Here is a 16,797-nt window from a genome sequence, read left to right as displayed (position 1 = left end):
CCACCCTGGCTCAGGGCACTGGCATTTCCCACTTGGACAAATGGTCGCCCTGCAGCTCCCCTTACCCTCATTCAGTGGAGGGACCCTCTGAACCCCGAAGTCAAATCACACTCCTCTTCTGTTCCAAACCTGATGTAGCACCCATCTCCCTTGAAGTACAAGTTCTCACAGGCCCCCAGAGGCCTGATGTGGACCGGGAAGCAGTCCCAGTGCAGGGGTTGCAGGCCTAGATCCTCAACTCAAGCTGTTTCGGTTCGAATCCTACCTCTGCCACCTGCCAGCTGTATGACCTTAAAAAGTAGCAAACCTCTCTGTGCCTCAGTAGTCCCATCTGTAAAGTGAGCAGCAAAGGGTCTCTGTAGCAAGAGCTGGCAATTTTTTTCTGTAAAGGGCTAGATAATAACTATTTGTGACTGCATACAGTTTCTACTCAGCCCTAAGTGATGTACAAAGGAATGGGCATGGCTGTGCTCCAATAAAACTTTATTTACAGACATAGGCAGCAGGCCAGAATTGGCCTGCAGGTAGTAATTTGCCAACCCCTGCTCTGCTGGGCTGTGGGAAGAATAGGGGAGCTCCTACACCCGTACCTGGCAGGGGGACTATTATCACTCTCTGCCCCTTGATCATTTATCAACTGACTCAGCACCCAACACCCTTCCCCTTGTCCCTCCCCTCCAACCACATTGGCCTTTCCTCCTAGTGTTGCTCACTCCAACTTCATCCTCATGGCCAAGCTCTGCCTAGGTCTTCCTACCAAGAACACACTCCCTCAGGGCTCCCCCCAGACTGCCTTTTTGACTTCCTTCAAGTCCCAAATGCTTACCTCCTCCAAGGAGTTCTCCCTCCTCCTCTCAGTCTATCCTGCTTTCCTGTCTTAGTGTCGCTTTCCATATCTACTTCCCAGAAAGTAGGTTCCAGGTGGGCAGGACCTATTCCCTTAATCTCTCTGGGCTCTGGCTTCCTCACCTTTACACTGAATGTTATCTCACATAACACAGCATCTCAGAGCTTTGTTACTGTGATCAACGTGTTAATCAATTTAAAACATTTGGAACCGAGCACTAAGTGCTCAATAAATAAATCTAGCGTCCACCGGGGAGTACTTGGAGCTTAGCGAGTGCTCCGCAGGTGTCGGTGGGAGGAAATGAATGAGAGCTACACGAGGGGGCAGATGGAGCGGGAAGCCGGGAACGTCGGGAATGTCGGGAGGGGGACCCAGTCAGGGACCCAACGACACACAGAGACCCCAGTCCTCTCTCCACCTTTAATGGACCCCGGGGATGGGGGGGGATGCCTGGGGCGCGGTGTCCTTAAATACAGCCCGGCGCAGCGGGCGGGGGCGGGGCCGGGCCTGCCGGTGGGCGGGGCCTGCCGGACGGGGCGGGGCCTCAGCTGCACTTGCAGGAGCGCACGATCATGTTCGACAGCTGCTCCACCTTGGGCTTGCGGCCCACGTAGTACACGATGGGCAGTGGCTCCAGCGCCTGCGGCACGCAGCACGGCGCCGCCGACGCGCCCGGGTTGTGCTGGTTGTACAGGGCCAGGACCTGCGGGCGGGGTCAGGGCCGGGGGTCGTGGGCGGGATGTCCCCACCCGCCCCCTGCCGGTCAACAGTGCCCCCCCCCCCCCCCCCCCCGCCCTCCCTCCGTCTCATCTCGGTCGGATGGGCGTTCAGTCTCGGCCTCTCCGCATTTGCCGCTCCTGCCCGGTCTTCGGTCTCTGCATGGCGGGCGGTCTGTGGACTCCGGCCTCTTGCTCCCCTACCCTCCTCGGTGGAGACGAGGGTCTCCCCAGACATCCGTCTCCCGCTGCGCCCCGTCTCTACCTGCTCAGACCTTGTCTCCATCCCCTCAGATCGATTTCCCGGTCTCTCTCCACCTCTAAACTGGCCAGTTCCCCTCTGTCTTTACCTGTTCGTCTCCCTCCACTCCCTGGGTCCCTGCTTGCTCCCCAGCCCGTGGCCAGACGCACCTTGCTGTACTGCGTGTCCAGGCTCCAAATGTAGGGGCAGGGCCCCAGGCAGAAGTTAGCGTGGTAACCCTTGGGCTCATGGATCCACTTCCAGCCCAGATCCTTGCGGAAGTCAATGTAGAGCTGCCGGACGCAGCAGTTCTTCTCCGTGGAGCTGCAGGCGGGAGGGAGGAGCTGGGGTCAGGAGGGGCTGCTGCAAGGGCAGCCGCCCCCTACCCACCCCCGGGAGGACACCTCGGTTGCCCCTAGCACAGTCCCCATCTCGGTCTCCCCTGCACCACCTGTGACAATGACAGCAATAACAGCAATAGCAACGATAAACACTAACACCGACAGCACTCAGGCTAGTCCAGCACCCCGCTAAGTGCACCATAGTAAACCTTATCTCACGCAAAGCTCAGAACAAGCCTGTAAGAAGCCAAAGGACTGTCCACATGCATGCACTGAGTTCGATGTGGGCAACAAATGTTTGTTGATCCCGTGTGCTTGGCTGGGATCTACTAGGGACTCAGTACAAATGAAACAGAAATCCCTGCCTTCTGGGGCCACATGCTAGGGCTTGTCATGTTGCTCCTCTGAACAGGGCTCAAACACCACTCAGGGCAAATGCCCAAGTCCTCACCAGGAACCACAAGGTGCTTCCTGGTCTGGCTGGCTGATCTCAACTCCCTCCCCACTTTCCCTGACTCCAGCCACACTAGCATCCTCCCTGTTCCTCAAACACAGCCCTGTCCCAGGACCTTTGCACTTGTTCTTCCCTCTTCCTGGCTTGTTATTCTGACAGATACCCACTCTGGCTTGGTTCTGCAGTTCATTTAAACATATGCTCAGATGTCTTTTACACAGGGAACCTCTCCTAGAACACTGGCTGACATGCAGCAGGCGGTCCATAAATATCCAAAATACCAATCCAAATGATCATGAATTCCACTCAGTATAATAATGGCATTTTAGTTATGGAAGAAAATTTGACAATGTCTGTATCTGAAGTAGGGCAAATCTTTTTTTTTTTTTTTAAGATCTTATTTTTGGGGACACCTGGGTGGCTCAGTCCAGTTGAGCATCTGCCTTTGACTCAGGTTATTATCTCAGTGTCCTGGGATCGAGCCCCACATCGGGCTCCCTGATCAGTGGGGAGCCTGCTTCTCTCCCTCTCTCTGCTTCTCCCCACTGTGCTTTTTTTTTCAAATAAATAAAATCTTACTTTAAAAAGATATTTAATTTTTAAGTAATCTCTACACTCAAATGTGGGGCTTGAACTCACAACCCTCAGATCAAGAGTTGCATACTCTACTGACTAAGCCAGTCAGGCACCAAGTGGGACAAATCTTGATACCTGTTGAAGCTGGATGAGAATTCATGGGACTTCATTATACTATATCTTGGTTGCTTTTGTCTACATTTCAAATTTTCCATAATAGAAGAAAATTTTAACCAGAATGGAAAAATAGTCTCCAATATCTAGTTTTTTTCCTCTTCCTCTATTTTCCATTTTTTAAAAAAAGACTTTATTGACTTATTCATCAGAGACACAGAGGGAAACAGAGACATAGACAGAGGGAGAAGCAGGCTCCTCACAGGAAGCCCAATGTGGGACTCTATCCCCAGACCAGGGTCACGCCCTGAGCCAAAGGCAGACAGTCAACCGCTGAGCCACCCAGGCATCCCCCTCTATTTTCCTTCTTAAAACTTATTGCCACATGGGGCACCTGGGTGGCTCAGTCAGGAGAGCATGCAACTCTTGGTCCCTGGGTTGTGAGTTCAAGCCTCACATTGAGCTCAGAGATTTTTTTTTAATTTTTATTTATTTATGATAGGCACACAGTGAGAGAGAGAGAGGCAGAGACACAGGCAGAGGGAGAAGCAGGCTCCATGCACCGGGAGCCCGACGTGGGATTCGATCCGGGGTCTCCAGGATCGTGCCCTGGGCCAAAGGCAGGCGCTAAACTGTTGTGCCACCCAGGGATCCTGAGCTCAGAGATTAAAATATATTTTTTTAAATATCTATTTATATAATATATTTTATACAATATATGTGTGTGTTAGGTTTTTTAAAAACACGTTGGAGAATAGTGATGTATAACACTCTACTGTTCTGGACTCATAATCTCTGTCCCATGCTCAGAAGTTAAAGCCAATCCTATGCAGCTGGAGGCCCAGGCTCCTGCTTGTCTGGAAGGAACTGGGACCTTTTATGTGCTGGCTTCTGGGGCCATGGCTGAGCTGGGCAGGGACCGTGGCTAAAAAGCTTGATTCACGGGCAGCCGAGAATGCTTTATATTCCAGGTACATAACGTATGAAAGAAACACTATGCAAAGCTACAAGTGCAGTATGATCCAAATTCTGTTTTGCATAAAAGGACTGGAAGGAACTATATTCAAATGTTGACTTTTTATGTGTGGTGGTATGATGGGTAATACCTTTCTGTATTTTCCAAATTCTTTTTTTTTTAAGATTTTATTTATTTATTCATGAGAGACAGAGACAGAGAGAGAGAAGCAGAGACACAGGTAGAGGGAGAAGCAGGCTCCATGCAGGGGGCCCGATGTGGGACTCAATCCCAGGACTCCAGGATCATGCCCTCAGCTCAACTGCTGAGCCACCCAGATGTCCCTGTATTTTCCAAATTCTTAACAGTGGGTATGTGTTACTTTTAAAATGGAAGGAAGGAAGGAAGGAAGGAAGGAAGGAAGGAAGGAAGGAAGGAAGGAAGGAAGGAAGGGAGGGAGGGAGGAAAGGGGAGGGGAGGGAAGGAGAGAGGAAAAAACATACAGTGCCCTCTCCACATCCACACTACTAAAGGACTCTACAATTTGGGCAAAATAAAAAATATATGGCTATGTATAAGTGTTTCAAACAGAGACTATCTCTGGAAGGAGACACGAAGCCAAGAAAACTGGCTGCCTCCTCTTCAGAGAGGGGTGGGTGTCAGAGCTGGAGGGTCTCTGAGAATCCTTTCTAGATTTGGTCCACATTCACCTATTTACCCTTTCAAAAATTAATCAACAGAGAATGAATTATCTCCAAACCCTAAGAGGCAGGCCTTATTATTATTCCCATTTGAAGGGTGAAGAAACTGAGCCCTTAAGGAGGGAGTGCTGCCTGCCCACACACAGCGGGTAAGTGGAGATTGGGGCTGGGTTCCCACCCAGGAGCCTGAGCATGGCCATGTCAGCTCAAGCAGAGCGGGAAGAGGTGATGATACAGCATTTCCTGGGGCAAGACAAGGCCTCTGCAAAAGCCACAGAACCCTGAGAAGGGAGCCAGGAAACCAAGATCCCTATGAGCTCAGCCTGGTCCCCCCCCCCTCCCCGGTCTGTTTGAGCCTCAGTTTCCCCATCTGTTCCAGAGACACAGGGGATGTTAGGTCAAGTGAGGTGCTGTTAAGGGCCAAGGAGGTTATCAGGGAGTCCATGTTTGGGTTCAGCAAGGATCCTGAGCTCCTGGGGCTCCTGGGTGGCTCAGTGGTTGAGCATCTGCCTTTGGCTCAGGTCATGATCCCTGACGGAGGGATCAAGTCCCACATCAGGCTCCCGGCAAGGAGCCTGCTTCTCCCTCTGCCTGTGTCTCTGTCTCTCTCTCTGTGTCTCTCATGAAGAAATAAATAAAATCTTTAAAAAAGGGGGGGGAGATCCTGAGCTCCCAAAACCATAGGCACATATGTGTGCATTTATAGACCTATTTTTGGTGAAATTTCCTGGCTTTCAGTTTCTCAAGGGGGTCCTAAACTCAAAAAAGGTAAAGAACCCTCATCCAGAATAATCTTTCACTTCTGGCTCAACTCCAGCTGCTGGGGGTGTTCTGAGGTCCTGAGATTTGAATAGTCTGTGACTCTTATCACCCACCTGGGACATTCTCCATGTGGGGTCCCCACAGCAGCAGATGTACCACCTGCAAACTTGTGCAAAATGCAAATTCCCTGGCCCCACCCCCAACCTAATGAACCAGAAACTGGGGGTGGGCTTGGGCTGGGGGACAGTAGGCCATACTTAACAAGTCTGCAGGTGACTCTGAGGCGCTGGGTAACCCATTTGTTCAGGGCAAGTCTGAGGCCTCTTGCAAAGCTTCTAAGTACAGTGGGGTGGCCATGCTCAACATGGAGCTTGAACTCACAACTCTGAGATCAAGAGTCACACGCTCTACTGACTGGGCCAGCCAGCCCCCGCCCCCACCCCACCCCCGGCTTGAGAAGCTCTTGCAGAGCCTTTCTGCCATCAAGTCAGGGCTGGATAGGTAAAAGAAACCCACTTGGGGACCCAGGACAGGCTTAAGGGCGTCACATTGTCCTTGGGTGCCGGGGAAGTGTTCAGGGAGGCTAGTTGCCACAATCTCACATCACCGCCAAATTCACTGCATCTCTGCCCCTCCCACCATCTCCTCTCCTGCTGGATGATTTCAAAGTACAGACCATCTACCATGTCATATCATCCATAAATATTTCCCCACACATCTCCAAAAAAAATCAGGAATCTTTTCAAACATAACCACAATACCACATAAAAAAGAATTCCCCAATTATTCCTTGATATCATCAAACATATAGAGTTCATAGTTCCCCAACTATCTTGCAAACATTTTTTTTTGTTTTCATTCGCCTGCAGAAATAAAGATCCAAATAAGGTCTACAATTGGTTGATGTATCTATTCAGATCCCTTTAGAAATCTACAGAACTGTCTACTTCACCCCCCCCCCGACACCTAGCTTTGCATTGCATTTGCTGAAGAAAGTGGGTCAGGTTTCCCACAATCTAACCATTGCTGACTGCAAGCACATGGTGTTGTTTAACATGTTCCTCGGTCCCTGCGTCTCTGGAAAATTGGTAGTTGGATCTACTGCCTTGATCAGCTGCAGGTTCAATTTTTTGGTCCAATTTCCTAGGTGACACCATGACCCTACCTAAGGAGGCTCACATGGCTGGCTGCCTCCCTTTGTTAGATTTATTAATGTCACTAGCACTGAAGACCTCAATCCGTGCATTCATTCACAGGGTTGCGGGTCTGAAGGCTGGGGCTGAGCCTGGGAGCAGAACTGACTTTCCAACAGGAGAACAGCATATAAGAAAGCCCAGAGGTACCATCACAATATTAGCCAGGGGAGGGACAAGGTCAGGTTATCATTCTAATTCTGCAACACCTGAATCTGAATTTCCACATTTTAAGGAAGCCAATTTCTCAACTTTCTTAGATTGCAATATTCCAGCATCTTAGGGTTCTAACCCTCCAGCAGCATTTCCAGCTTGCTGGGATTGCCACATTCCCACTCTAGGATCTTGCCATTTAGAATTCCAACATTACAATATTGCATATACCAGCGTTCCATAATCCTGAGCCCATCACTCAAGAGGTCCAAGCTGCCACCTCCTTAGATCCCAGCCTTCTGAGATTCTAACATTCCAACACTGAGCCCCAACCCTCTAGGATCCCAATACTCTGGCTTTCTCCAACCCCAACATTTGTGGATGCTAGTATTTCAACATAGGCTTCCACCATTCTGAGCCCAATAGTCAAAGACTCCAATCTGCCAATGAATGGCACAGGACTCCAACATGTGTGATCTTCTAATTCTGAATCCCCAAATTCTAGGAGTCCCCAACATTCTGTGAGTCCAATGTTCTCAGGTTTCAGTCAGTAATGCTGAATCCTAGTGCCCTACAGTCCCAACATTCTAGAACGCCAACCTCCCCCCCTCGGAACTCCCACATGCTCCTTGTCCCTCGTTCCAACTGTCTGATTCCAACACACCGGCGAGAAAGCAAGCTGATCTCAACACTAGGGCCCCCCAGAGCACACACCATCCCACCATTCTAGAACTCGGGCCTTGTCCTCTGAGCCTTCCAGGCTGGAAGAGATGCCACCCCACACATAGCACCAGCCAGGTGCCCTATGTGGCACACCTGGTCAGCCTAGGAGGCCGGGTCGAAGGCAGAAAGGTCACCTGAAGCAGTAGTTGGTGTCCAGGGCCCGGCGCTGCCGGGAGCTGTGCAGGTGCTGGGCCCTCTCCAGTGGGGTGGCCATGAGGAGCAGGAAGGGTCGGTTCATGCCATGAATGGTGGCCAGGTCACCTCGGCGGCTGGAACTGAACCCTGCTTTGGTTTGGAGTTGGGGGTGTGTGGGGGAGACAGACACACACTCTCAGATGGATGAATAGGGACAGGGGCAGCGGGAGGAAGACTCTCTCTCTCTCTCTCTCACACACACACACACACACACACACACACACACACACACACGCTGGCATGGGGCTGGGCCAGGGAGATGGGCCTCACCGTTAATGTCTACTTGCAGTGTGTTATCTTTGCTGTCACAGGAACAGTGGGCACTGAGGCGAAAGCCCTCGACTTCCCCTGTGGGAGTGGGGAGGGGGAAGCCAGTATGAGGTGTGGCTCACCCCGATGCTGCAGGGGGCGGGGAGCAGCCCTAGGCGCAGGTGTGGGGTGGGGTCAGGGCTCCTGCCTGCCTCTTCCCCCACCCCCGCCTGCCCCCTCCCTGCACCCTCTTAAGAGTTCCAGTTCTTGGCCTTGCTTCCTCCTCCTCCTCCCACTCCTCCTCCTCCCCTCCTCCTCTTCCTCCTCCTCTGGGTCTTAGCTCAGAGGTCACCTCCTCCAAGAGGCCCTCCAGGACATAGGCCCCACCCCCACAGTGGCACCACTTTATTTTCTCCATAGTACTTACCCTCTCTGACACTGGCATCTGCCTATTTATTTTCCCTCACTGTTCTCAGTGGAAAGCAGGACACCTGGGGGCAGGGATTCCTGTTTTCTTGCTCCCCGCTGGGCCTAGCCCACAGTCATAAAAACAAACATCTACTGCAAGGCCCTGTTCCAGACACTCTGCGAGCATTATCTCCTTAAATCTTCACCAAAGCTCCCCATTTTACAGACACGGAAGCCAAGGCCCACAGAGGGGAGATGACTCGCCCCAAGTGGGAAAAAGAGATAGGGCTGGGATGCAAACCAACAGGGCAGCTGTGGGAGAAGTTTCTTGAACGAATGAGTGAGTGATTTCCTAAGCTCCTACTAGGTGCTGGGCTCTGTCCTTGGTACTACTGTAGCCTCAGCAGTGATCAAGACCAGCCCTTGTCCAGCGGCCCAGGACACTCCTCCCAGCTCCCACCTGCTCCTGAACCCCCTACTCTCAACACCTGGCCGAACCACCACTAACCCCACAAGTCTCAACACTATCCCCTTCCCCCAGGAAGCCCTCCCAGACCCCCTCGGATGGGTCCAGGCGCCTGCTCCTGACCCCCACTGCACTCAGGGCCTCCCCACCCTGACACTGCTCCTTCAGGTCATTGCTGCCACCTCAGGCTTTGCTAAGACTGTCTAGGTGTCTGAAAGTGACTGTGGGTCCCCGGAGGGCAGGACCTAGAAGTGGTCTTCATTACCACTGTACCCCCAGCATCACCCCACACAGGGCCAGTCTCAGAGCAGGGACCTACTGGCACTTGTTGAGGGGAGGCATGAAAAGAGGGAGATTAGGAAAGGTGATGTGGGTGCTGTGGGCTCAGACAGTCCTCTCACAGACACATCAGATGTGTCAGGCTCTCCCTGGACTCAGGTTCTGCCTCGAACGCTCCTGCCCCCCTTGTTTTCTGGGCCGGTTCCATTTATCCCTCAAATATTAGCTCCAATGTCCCATCCTCCAGGAAGCCCTCCTGACCTAAGGCTGGGTTAGGCAACTCCCTTGGGCTCCCCTTCCCAGCCCTACTCAGTTTTCAGGTCTTTCCCTATTTCCCCCACCCCAACAGTGGACCAAGAGCTCCATGAGGTTAAGGCTGGGATTATTTGGGTCACTGCTGGATCTCCGGCATCACACAGCACAGGGCAGGTGCTCAGGAAATGCAAAAAGCGTTCATCGCTCAAGTGCGAGGGTTTGGGAGGAAGGCTCTTGGCTCTTTGGCACCAACATGGGGTGGCAGCTGCTAGGCAGGGCGGCCCCCAGACAAAGAAGGGGATTGATCCCATTTTAAAACAGGGGTGGTGCAAAGAAGTGGTCCTCACCTCCATGGCTCAGCCACTGCCTCACGACTCCAGTGACATCAAAGGACAGCCATTCTGGCGTGTCGCTGGGCGCCAGCAGCCGGTTGCTGAGGTAGCGCCAGGAATCATTGCTATATTTCTGGGGGATGATAAATTGGGGCAGGGGGAGACAGTGAGTAGATGCTGCTCCACACCCCCAAATACACTGACTGTACCCTTACTCATTCTGCTCCACCAGACAGGCCTCCAGAGAATCCCACAGACAGTCCCCCCTAGACATCCGTGCTTGTGGAGCCCCTTTAGGAACCACCCACCCCCAGAGCGGCCCTGCGAGGAGAGAGACCCCCGGGGCCAGGGAGCCAAAGCACCTGGACAGCCCAGCCTCTGCCCTGAGCCCCTGTGGCGCCCTCCCCAGGCCTGAGTCCTCTCACTGGTGAAATACCAGGCCCCTTTTGGCTTGGACAGCCTACCACGCTAAGATCGTCCTTGTACATCCTGAGGTCCACTGAGCATACAACTCTGCAAATTTAGGGGCGCCTGGGGGGGCTCAGTCAGTTAAGCATCTGCCTTTTTTTTTAATTTTTATGTATTTATGATAGTCACACAGAGAGAGAGAGAGAGAGGCAGAGACATAGGCAGAGGGAGAAGCAGGCTCCATGCACCGGGAGCCCGACGTGGGATTCGATCCCGGGTCTCCAGGATCGTGCCCTGGGCCAAAGGCAGGCGCTAAACTGCTGCGCCACCCAGGAATCCCCCAAGCGTCTGCCTTCTGCTCAGGTCATGGTCCCAGGGTCCTGGGATCAGGTTCCACATCAGGCTCCCTGCTCAGTGGGGAGTCTGCTTCCCCCTCTCATCTCCACCTGTGCTCTCTCTCGAATAAATAAATAAAATCTTAAAAAAAAGAAAGAAAGAAAGAAAGAAAGAAAGAAAGAAAGAAAGAAAGAAAGAAAGAAAAAGAAAGAAAGAAAGAAAGAAAGAAAGAAAGAAAGAAAGAAAGAAAGAAAGAAAGAAAGAAAGAAAGAAATGTTCTGCAAATCTGATGCCCTGACTTCTGAAACTCTAACTTTCTAGGGGCTATATATTAGAAACCATTCTGGATCTTCAGGACTCCGTGGTAGCACCCCAAGAATTATACATTCAATAGGCCTGAGAAGTTCTAGGATGTTCTCCACACCCAGCACTCGGACATGCCCCAAAATACAGATGCTGCAGATGCCTGACACCCACATGCAATAATCCTCTGGGGCCAGGCACATCACTCCAGGCACTGGCTGCATAGAGCAGAGTTCTCTAGACTCCAAGAAGTTAACAACAGACAAAATTCCTTTGTTGTAAGAGCCAACCACCCACCTAAACCTAACGTTCCATACGACGTGGATTCTAGGTCTCATAACCTTCTAGAGACTCCAGCCCTTCCAGACACCCCCATCTTCCTGGAGACTCTAAACCTTCTAGAACAGAACTATCCAAAGGAACTTTCTCTGATGATGGAAATGTTCTTTATCTGTGGCATCCAAAATAGCAGCCACTAACCACATGTGACTACAGAGTACTTGAAATATGGCCAGTGAGACTGACAAATTGAATTTTTTCTTTTAATTTTAGTCAACTTAAATGGCCATGTGTGGCTAGTGGCTCCCCTATTGGACAGAACGGTTTGGGAGCCTCTAACCTTTCAAGATTCCAGCCTTCTAAGTGTTTCACACCCTAGGGGGCTAGGAGTCTGAAAGTTTCAAAGAGCCCTACGATTCCATGGTGTGCACACCTCTATTCTCCAGGGTCTATGTGGACCCTGGAACCCACGAGCCATCCTGCCGCCCACCTTGACCCAGTGCGCATGGCCCACCTCCAGGGCCTGGGCCCCCACCTGGTACAGCTCCACATGCTGCTCCGCTTTTAACTTGAGCCTCAGCAGGCGCAACTCTGCCCGGGAGAGCAAGACGGGCTCAGGCACTGCTTCTCGGAGCTCTGATGTGTTGAAGAGCATATATATGCTGTGCGGACTTTTCTTGACTTTCTCATAGATTTCTAGGCAGGACGAGCAAAGAGGATGGATGTCAAGGGTTGGGCAAGGGCAGGCAGCTGGCACACCCCAAGTCTAGGAACATGAGCTCCAGGGCTGACAACCCTCAGTTAGAACCTGTTTCTGACTCTTAAGCTGTGTGATCTTGGGCAAATGACTCCCCCTCTCTGGATTTGTCTCCTCTATAAAACAGGATCCTAACCATCCTTCTCTCCCATCATCTGTAGAGTATCCACGCATCCACTTGGCACATGGCAGTGGGGGGCTGCTGTGTTTGCTCAGTCCCCCTCCCCCCAGCACTTGGAGCCTCAGATGCAAATTCAAGTGGTACAGGATCAAGGGCATTTGGATCAGACCTTGCTTGCCTCTGCTGCCTTCCAGCTCTGTGACTTTGAGCAAGTCACATTCCTTCCCAGAGCCTCACTTCCCTGCTATTTTTTGGGAACAGGCAACCACATCAAGCTCCCTAACTTCCAGCAGGCTCTTCTAACTGAAGCGCTGTGTAGCTTTGGGCAAGTGAATTCTACTCTCTGAGCCCAAGCCTCATCTGTAAAACGAGGACCGACCACAGGGTTATAGTGTGACATAGGTGAGATGACACAGATAAAGCATGTAGCAGAGCCTACACATGGGGGTGGTGCGCGCTCATGTGTGTGTTAAAAAGTGCTCACCACTTGCCAGGTGCAATTCATAACTTTCCAAGCGTTAAGACATTTAAACTTCACAACCGCCTCAAGAGAAAAAGATCGTCATTATACCCATTTTATAGATTGGCAAATAGGTCATTTGCCCCACGGTGACATAGGTAGGGAGCTACAGAGCTGGGATTCAAACTTAGGCAGTCTGGTCCCAAAGACTGTGCTCTTAACCCCTAGGCTCTGCTGCCTCCCTGCTATTGTGCCATTATTATTATTATTACTATTATTATTATTATGAAATCCTTCTTCCCTTCTCTTCCTCCATCAGCTGGTTAGACAAGTCAAAGTTCATTCTAGGTAGGAATGGCTTCAGGGGCAGGGGGATGGAGAAAATTAGGAAGAGTGCTTTCTAGTCTAGGAAAAGTTAGGGATGAGCCCGCAAGCCATGACCTTCCACTACTGGGGAACATGCTTTAGGCCTCTACAGTTGGGGTACAGAAATGGTGGAGACAGGATCTGAGGAGAGAGGGGATGGAGACCCCTCCCATGGGCTCCTGCCCCTACTCCTCCCTAACTCTAGCCCGGCTAGCCCAGCCCCCACAAAGCAGCCCTATCTCGACCCAGGCCTTATTCAGCAAACCCCAAAGGAAGGGTAGCTCAGGGGCGTGGAAGGAGGGGGGGGGCAGAGAGGGAGGGGGAGAGAAAGGAGGGGCAGGACCCGTGAGAAGGAGGGATGGAGACCCGAGGAGCAGGGCGGAGGAGAGAGAGCGAGACAGAGGGAGGAGACAGCACCGGGGAGAGCGTGCAGGGAGATGCAGGAGAGAGGAAAGGCAGAGATGGGGCAGGCACACGCGGGAGAGACACGGGGTTTGGGGGCCAGATGGAGGCAGCCTGGGAGGGGAGGCGAGGATGGAAGGTGTCAGCGTTAAAGAAAGGTGAAGCGACCACGGAAGAGGTGAGGCCGAGCTGTGGGTGGGGAGGGGCGTCATCTGGTTGGAGCTGCCACCCAGGCGTAGGGGGACCCACAGGTGCACCACTCAAGACAGAGTGTGCGAACAGGGGCACCCCACCCCACCAAATCTCCACGCCACGCGGGCCACCTGGGTCCCCGCGTGGGCGCCGGGGGGGCGGGCCCAGCGGCAGCCCCGCCCCGCGCAGGGGTGAAGAGGGCGGGAGGCGCCGCCGCCGCCGCGAGGGCGGGGACGCGACCTGCCCCGTCTCGCCCCAGGCTCCGCGCGGGATCCCCGCCCCCCGGGCACGGGAAGGAAAGGGAAGGGAGGACGAGGCGGCCGGACGCTGGGGTTTCCCCGGCCTCCCGGAGAGGAACTGGGAATCTGGGGTCCAGGCTCTCCCCGTTCAGCCCTGCGGGGTCCTCCTCCCCCCGCCTTCCGGGAGGGCAGGCTCCACCCTCCGCGCGTGGCACCCACGTGGGGCTCCCTCACCCCGACCCAGTCGGTTTTCTCACCCCGATCTTGCAGAGTCGCACCCACCCACTTCTCCCCCGAGGGCTCGAGTCCTCACTCAGCCCACTTCCTCCCCTCCCGCGGCGTGGGGGGCTCGCTGCTCCCGGCACGGCGCTATTTATGTCTCCTTGCACCCCCTCCCCGCCCCCCTTTCCCCTGCTTGTCTCCCTCTCTCTAAACCCCTTCCCACCGCCCAAGTGTCCTGGGGGCTCGCTCGGCTCACGTCCCTATGCCAAATACTCGGGGCACCTGGCGCGCATCCCGGGGGGCTCCGCTGCGCCCCCGCTGGGACCTCCCCCCACCCCACGACCTCGGGCCCCCTTCTTCCCCGCACTCAGCAGCCCCCTCGCCGCGTCTCTGTGGGCCCTCCCCAGCCCCGCGTGTTCCCCGCGCCCGCTGCGAGTGGGGCCGCTCTTCACTTCCCCGGCACCTCGGGGCTTCGCTTCACCTAGTTTTTCTGTCCTTGAATTTTCTCGCCTCGTGACCCCTGGGCCCTGGGTCAGCTTTCCCCTCCTGGCTCTCCTTTCCTTTCTCAAATGCTGGGGACTTCGCTTCTCCCGAAGCGGGCTCCCTCTCTGCAGCCCTCACCCCAGGACCCCCACCCTCTAGTGCCCGGTGGCGAGGGAAGCCCTTCTATCCTTCCACACCCCCCCAAACTGCTTCTCTCCCTCTAGGGGGCTGCCCCACGGGCCCGCGTGTTCTCACGGCCCTCTAGGAGCGGTCCACTAAGCCCCTATCTCCTCCTCTCCGGGCCAGATACCCGGGGGTTAGGGAGCTCAGTCCTGTCCTCTTTGAGACCCCCTCCCGCGTTCCCGGCAACCCCGGGGGTCCTCTTCCTCTAGCCGGTTTCCTCTGCCAGTAATTTCCTCCCCGTGACCCCTGCGCTGCGGCGCCCCCTGGGGGCTCCCCTCCAGGGTCCCCGGCCCCTCTGAGCTCACTGTTGGTGTTTTCCACCATTAGCACGCGGGTGACCTCCTTGGCGTAGTAGTCCGCCTCGGGCTCGGGCTCCGGCTCGGCGCTCTCCCCCGCCACCCGGTCGCGGGTGCTGTTGTAGAGGGCCAGCACGGCCTCGGGCAGCGGCCCGGGCGGCACCTCCCCCTGGCTCGGGGGGCTGGCGAGCCGCAGCTTGGACAGGATCTGGCCGCGGATGGCCTCGATGCGCTTCCGCTTCACCAGTTCCATGTCGATGGTCTTGCAGGTGGACAGTCCGGCGGCCGGCCGGCCAGGCGTCAGCACTAGTAGCCGCAGCAGCGGCAGCAGCAGCGGCAGCAGCCGCAGCCCGGAGGGCGGCATGGGGGAGGCGGCGCCCCCGGCACTGCCGAGAGCGCGAGCGGGGCTGGGGAGGGAAAAGGGAGGCCCCGCCCCTACAGGGGCTGGGGGGTCTCCCGAAGAAAGGTAGGAGGGTCGGGGTTGGGGGTGGGGTAGTTGAAGCCCTCAGCGAGAACGGAGCGGAGGTGGAGGGGAGGCTCTGATGGGCGGTTTCTCGGTATCCCAAGGAAAAAACCGAGATGGGCGAGATCTGGTACCAGAGGTGGGTGGTCCTGAGGGGGGTTGAGGCAGGTCCGAGAGAGGTCCCGTCTCCCGGATCCCGGAGAAGGGTCCTTGGATGCGCGGGGGCTCAGGAGAGAGGCTGGGGGTGGGGGAGCGGCGTGCAGGGGGGTGCGCCCGAGGTCTGGGGTCAAGTCTTCGCGGGAGTCCGGGTTGGCGGCTCCTGAGGGCTGGTCCGGAATGGGGGCGCCGGGGGGGGCGCCGTGGAGGGGGCAGGGAGGGAGCAAGCGTCCGAGGCGGCGGTGGGGGCGGTCTGGGGTCCCCAAGTCCTGCCTCCTGGCGGGGCAGCGCCGCGCCAATCGGTCCCCGCGCCTCCGGCTCCCAGCGGCAGCGGAAAAGTCTCAAAACTTTTTTTCCTCTTCTCCCAACCAGCTCGTCCCTCCTCCCGCTCCTCCTCCCCCTCCTCCCCGCAGTGGCGGCGGCGGCGGCGGGGGCGGCGGCGGCTCGTCTCAGACTCTGGGGCCTCGGGCTGCTCCGCGGCGGCTCCTTCCTCCGCTCCCGGCCGAGGCCGGCCCGCGGGCGGCTCCGAGCCGGGGGGTGCCCCGGAGGGGGCGTCCCCCCTGCCCCCGGCCGGGGGCCTCGCTGTCTGGCGGATCCGCGGCGGGAGGAGGGGGTGGGACGGCCCGGGGCGCGAAGGGCGGCGGCGGCGGCGGCGGCGGCGGGGACCGGCTGGGGCGGCGGGGGGTTTTGAAGCCGCCCCGGCCCCACCCAGGAAGCGCGCGGGGCGGGGGCGGCCCCCAGGGGGAGGACATGGGGGGGCCGGGCCACCGTCCTCATCTCGCGTGGGCGGGCTCCGAGGGGGGTCCCTTAAGCCCCGGGGGGAGGGGGCGGGCACCCCGGCTCCGCCCCGCGAACGGGGTGCTGCCTCCTGGCGGCTGAGCGCGACCCTAGCGGGCCAGCGGGCGGCGTGTGCTCCGAGGGCTGCGCGGGGTCACGGAGAGAAGGACCTGGCGGGCGGGCCCCATCAGAGGTTGGGGACACCGGGCACGGGGGATCCGAGAGTGGGAAGGCTGGGAAGAGGGTCCGCCGGAAGACGGGGTCCCAGGGGGAGAGGGGCACAGAGGAGAGACCCCCCCCCCAAGGAGACAGGGTCCTAAGTGGGGGAACCCAGAGTGGGGAGGGGGACAGAGACTGAGGTAGAGGGTAGGGGAAGTGGGTGTGTCAGAGGTGG

At 55.9% G+C, this 16,797-nt stretch overlaps 1 protein-coding gene across 2 annotated transcripts; it reads right to left on the bottom strand.

Annotated features, from left to right (window-relative positions):
* Window positions 1-466: 466 nt before the first annotated feature.
* On the bottom strand, window positions 467-16,212 carry TGFB1 (transforming growth factor beta 1). 2 transcript variants are annotated; one of them, XM_072776933.1, is made up of 7 exons: window positions 15,017-16,212; window positions 11,822-11,982; window positions 9,976-10,093; window positions 8,242-8,319; window positions 7,911-8,061; window positions 1,975-2,128; window positions 467-1,550 (listed from the first exon to the last, which is right to left on the bottom strand). In XM_072776933.1, the coding sequence occupies exons 1-7, from the start codon at window positions 15,369-15,371 to the stop codon at window positions 1,392-1,394; spliced, it is 1,176 nt and encodes a 391-aa protein (XP_072633034.1). In that variant the 5' UTR covers window positions 15,372-16,212; the 3' UTR covers window positions 467-1,391. The 2 variants fall into 2 exon arrangements, with proteins under 2 accessions (XP_072633034.1, XP_072633043.1); XM_072776942.1 differs by having other exon boundaries at window positions 7,911-8,058; window positions 15,017-16,203.
* Between the last annotated feature and the right edge of the window lie 585 nt (window positions 16,213-16,797).

Source organism: Canis lupus, chromosome 1, assembly GCF_048164855.1.
Source record: "Canis lupus baileyi chromosome 1, mCanLup2.hap1, whole genome shotgun sequence".
Lineage (NCBI taxonomy): Eukaryota > Metazoa > Chordata > Mammalia > Carnivora > Canidae > Canis > Canis lupus.
This window is presented reverse-complemented; position numbering and strand designations above follow the sequence as displayed.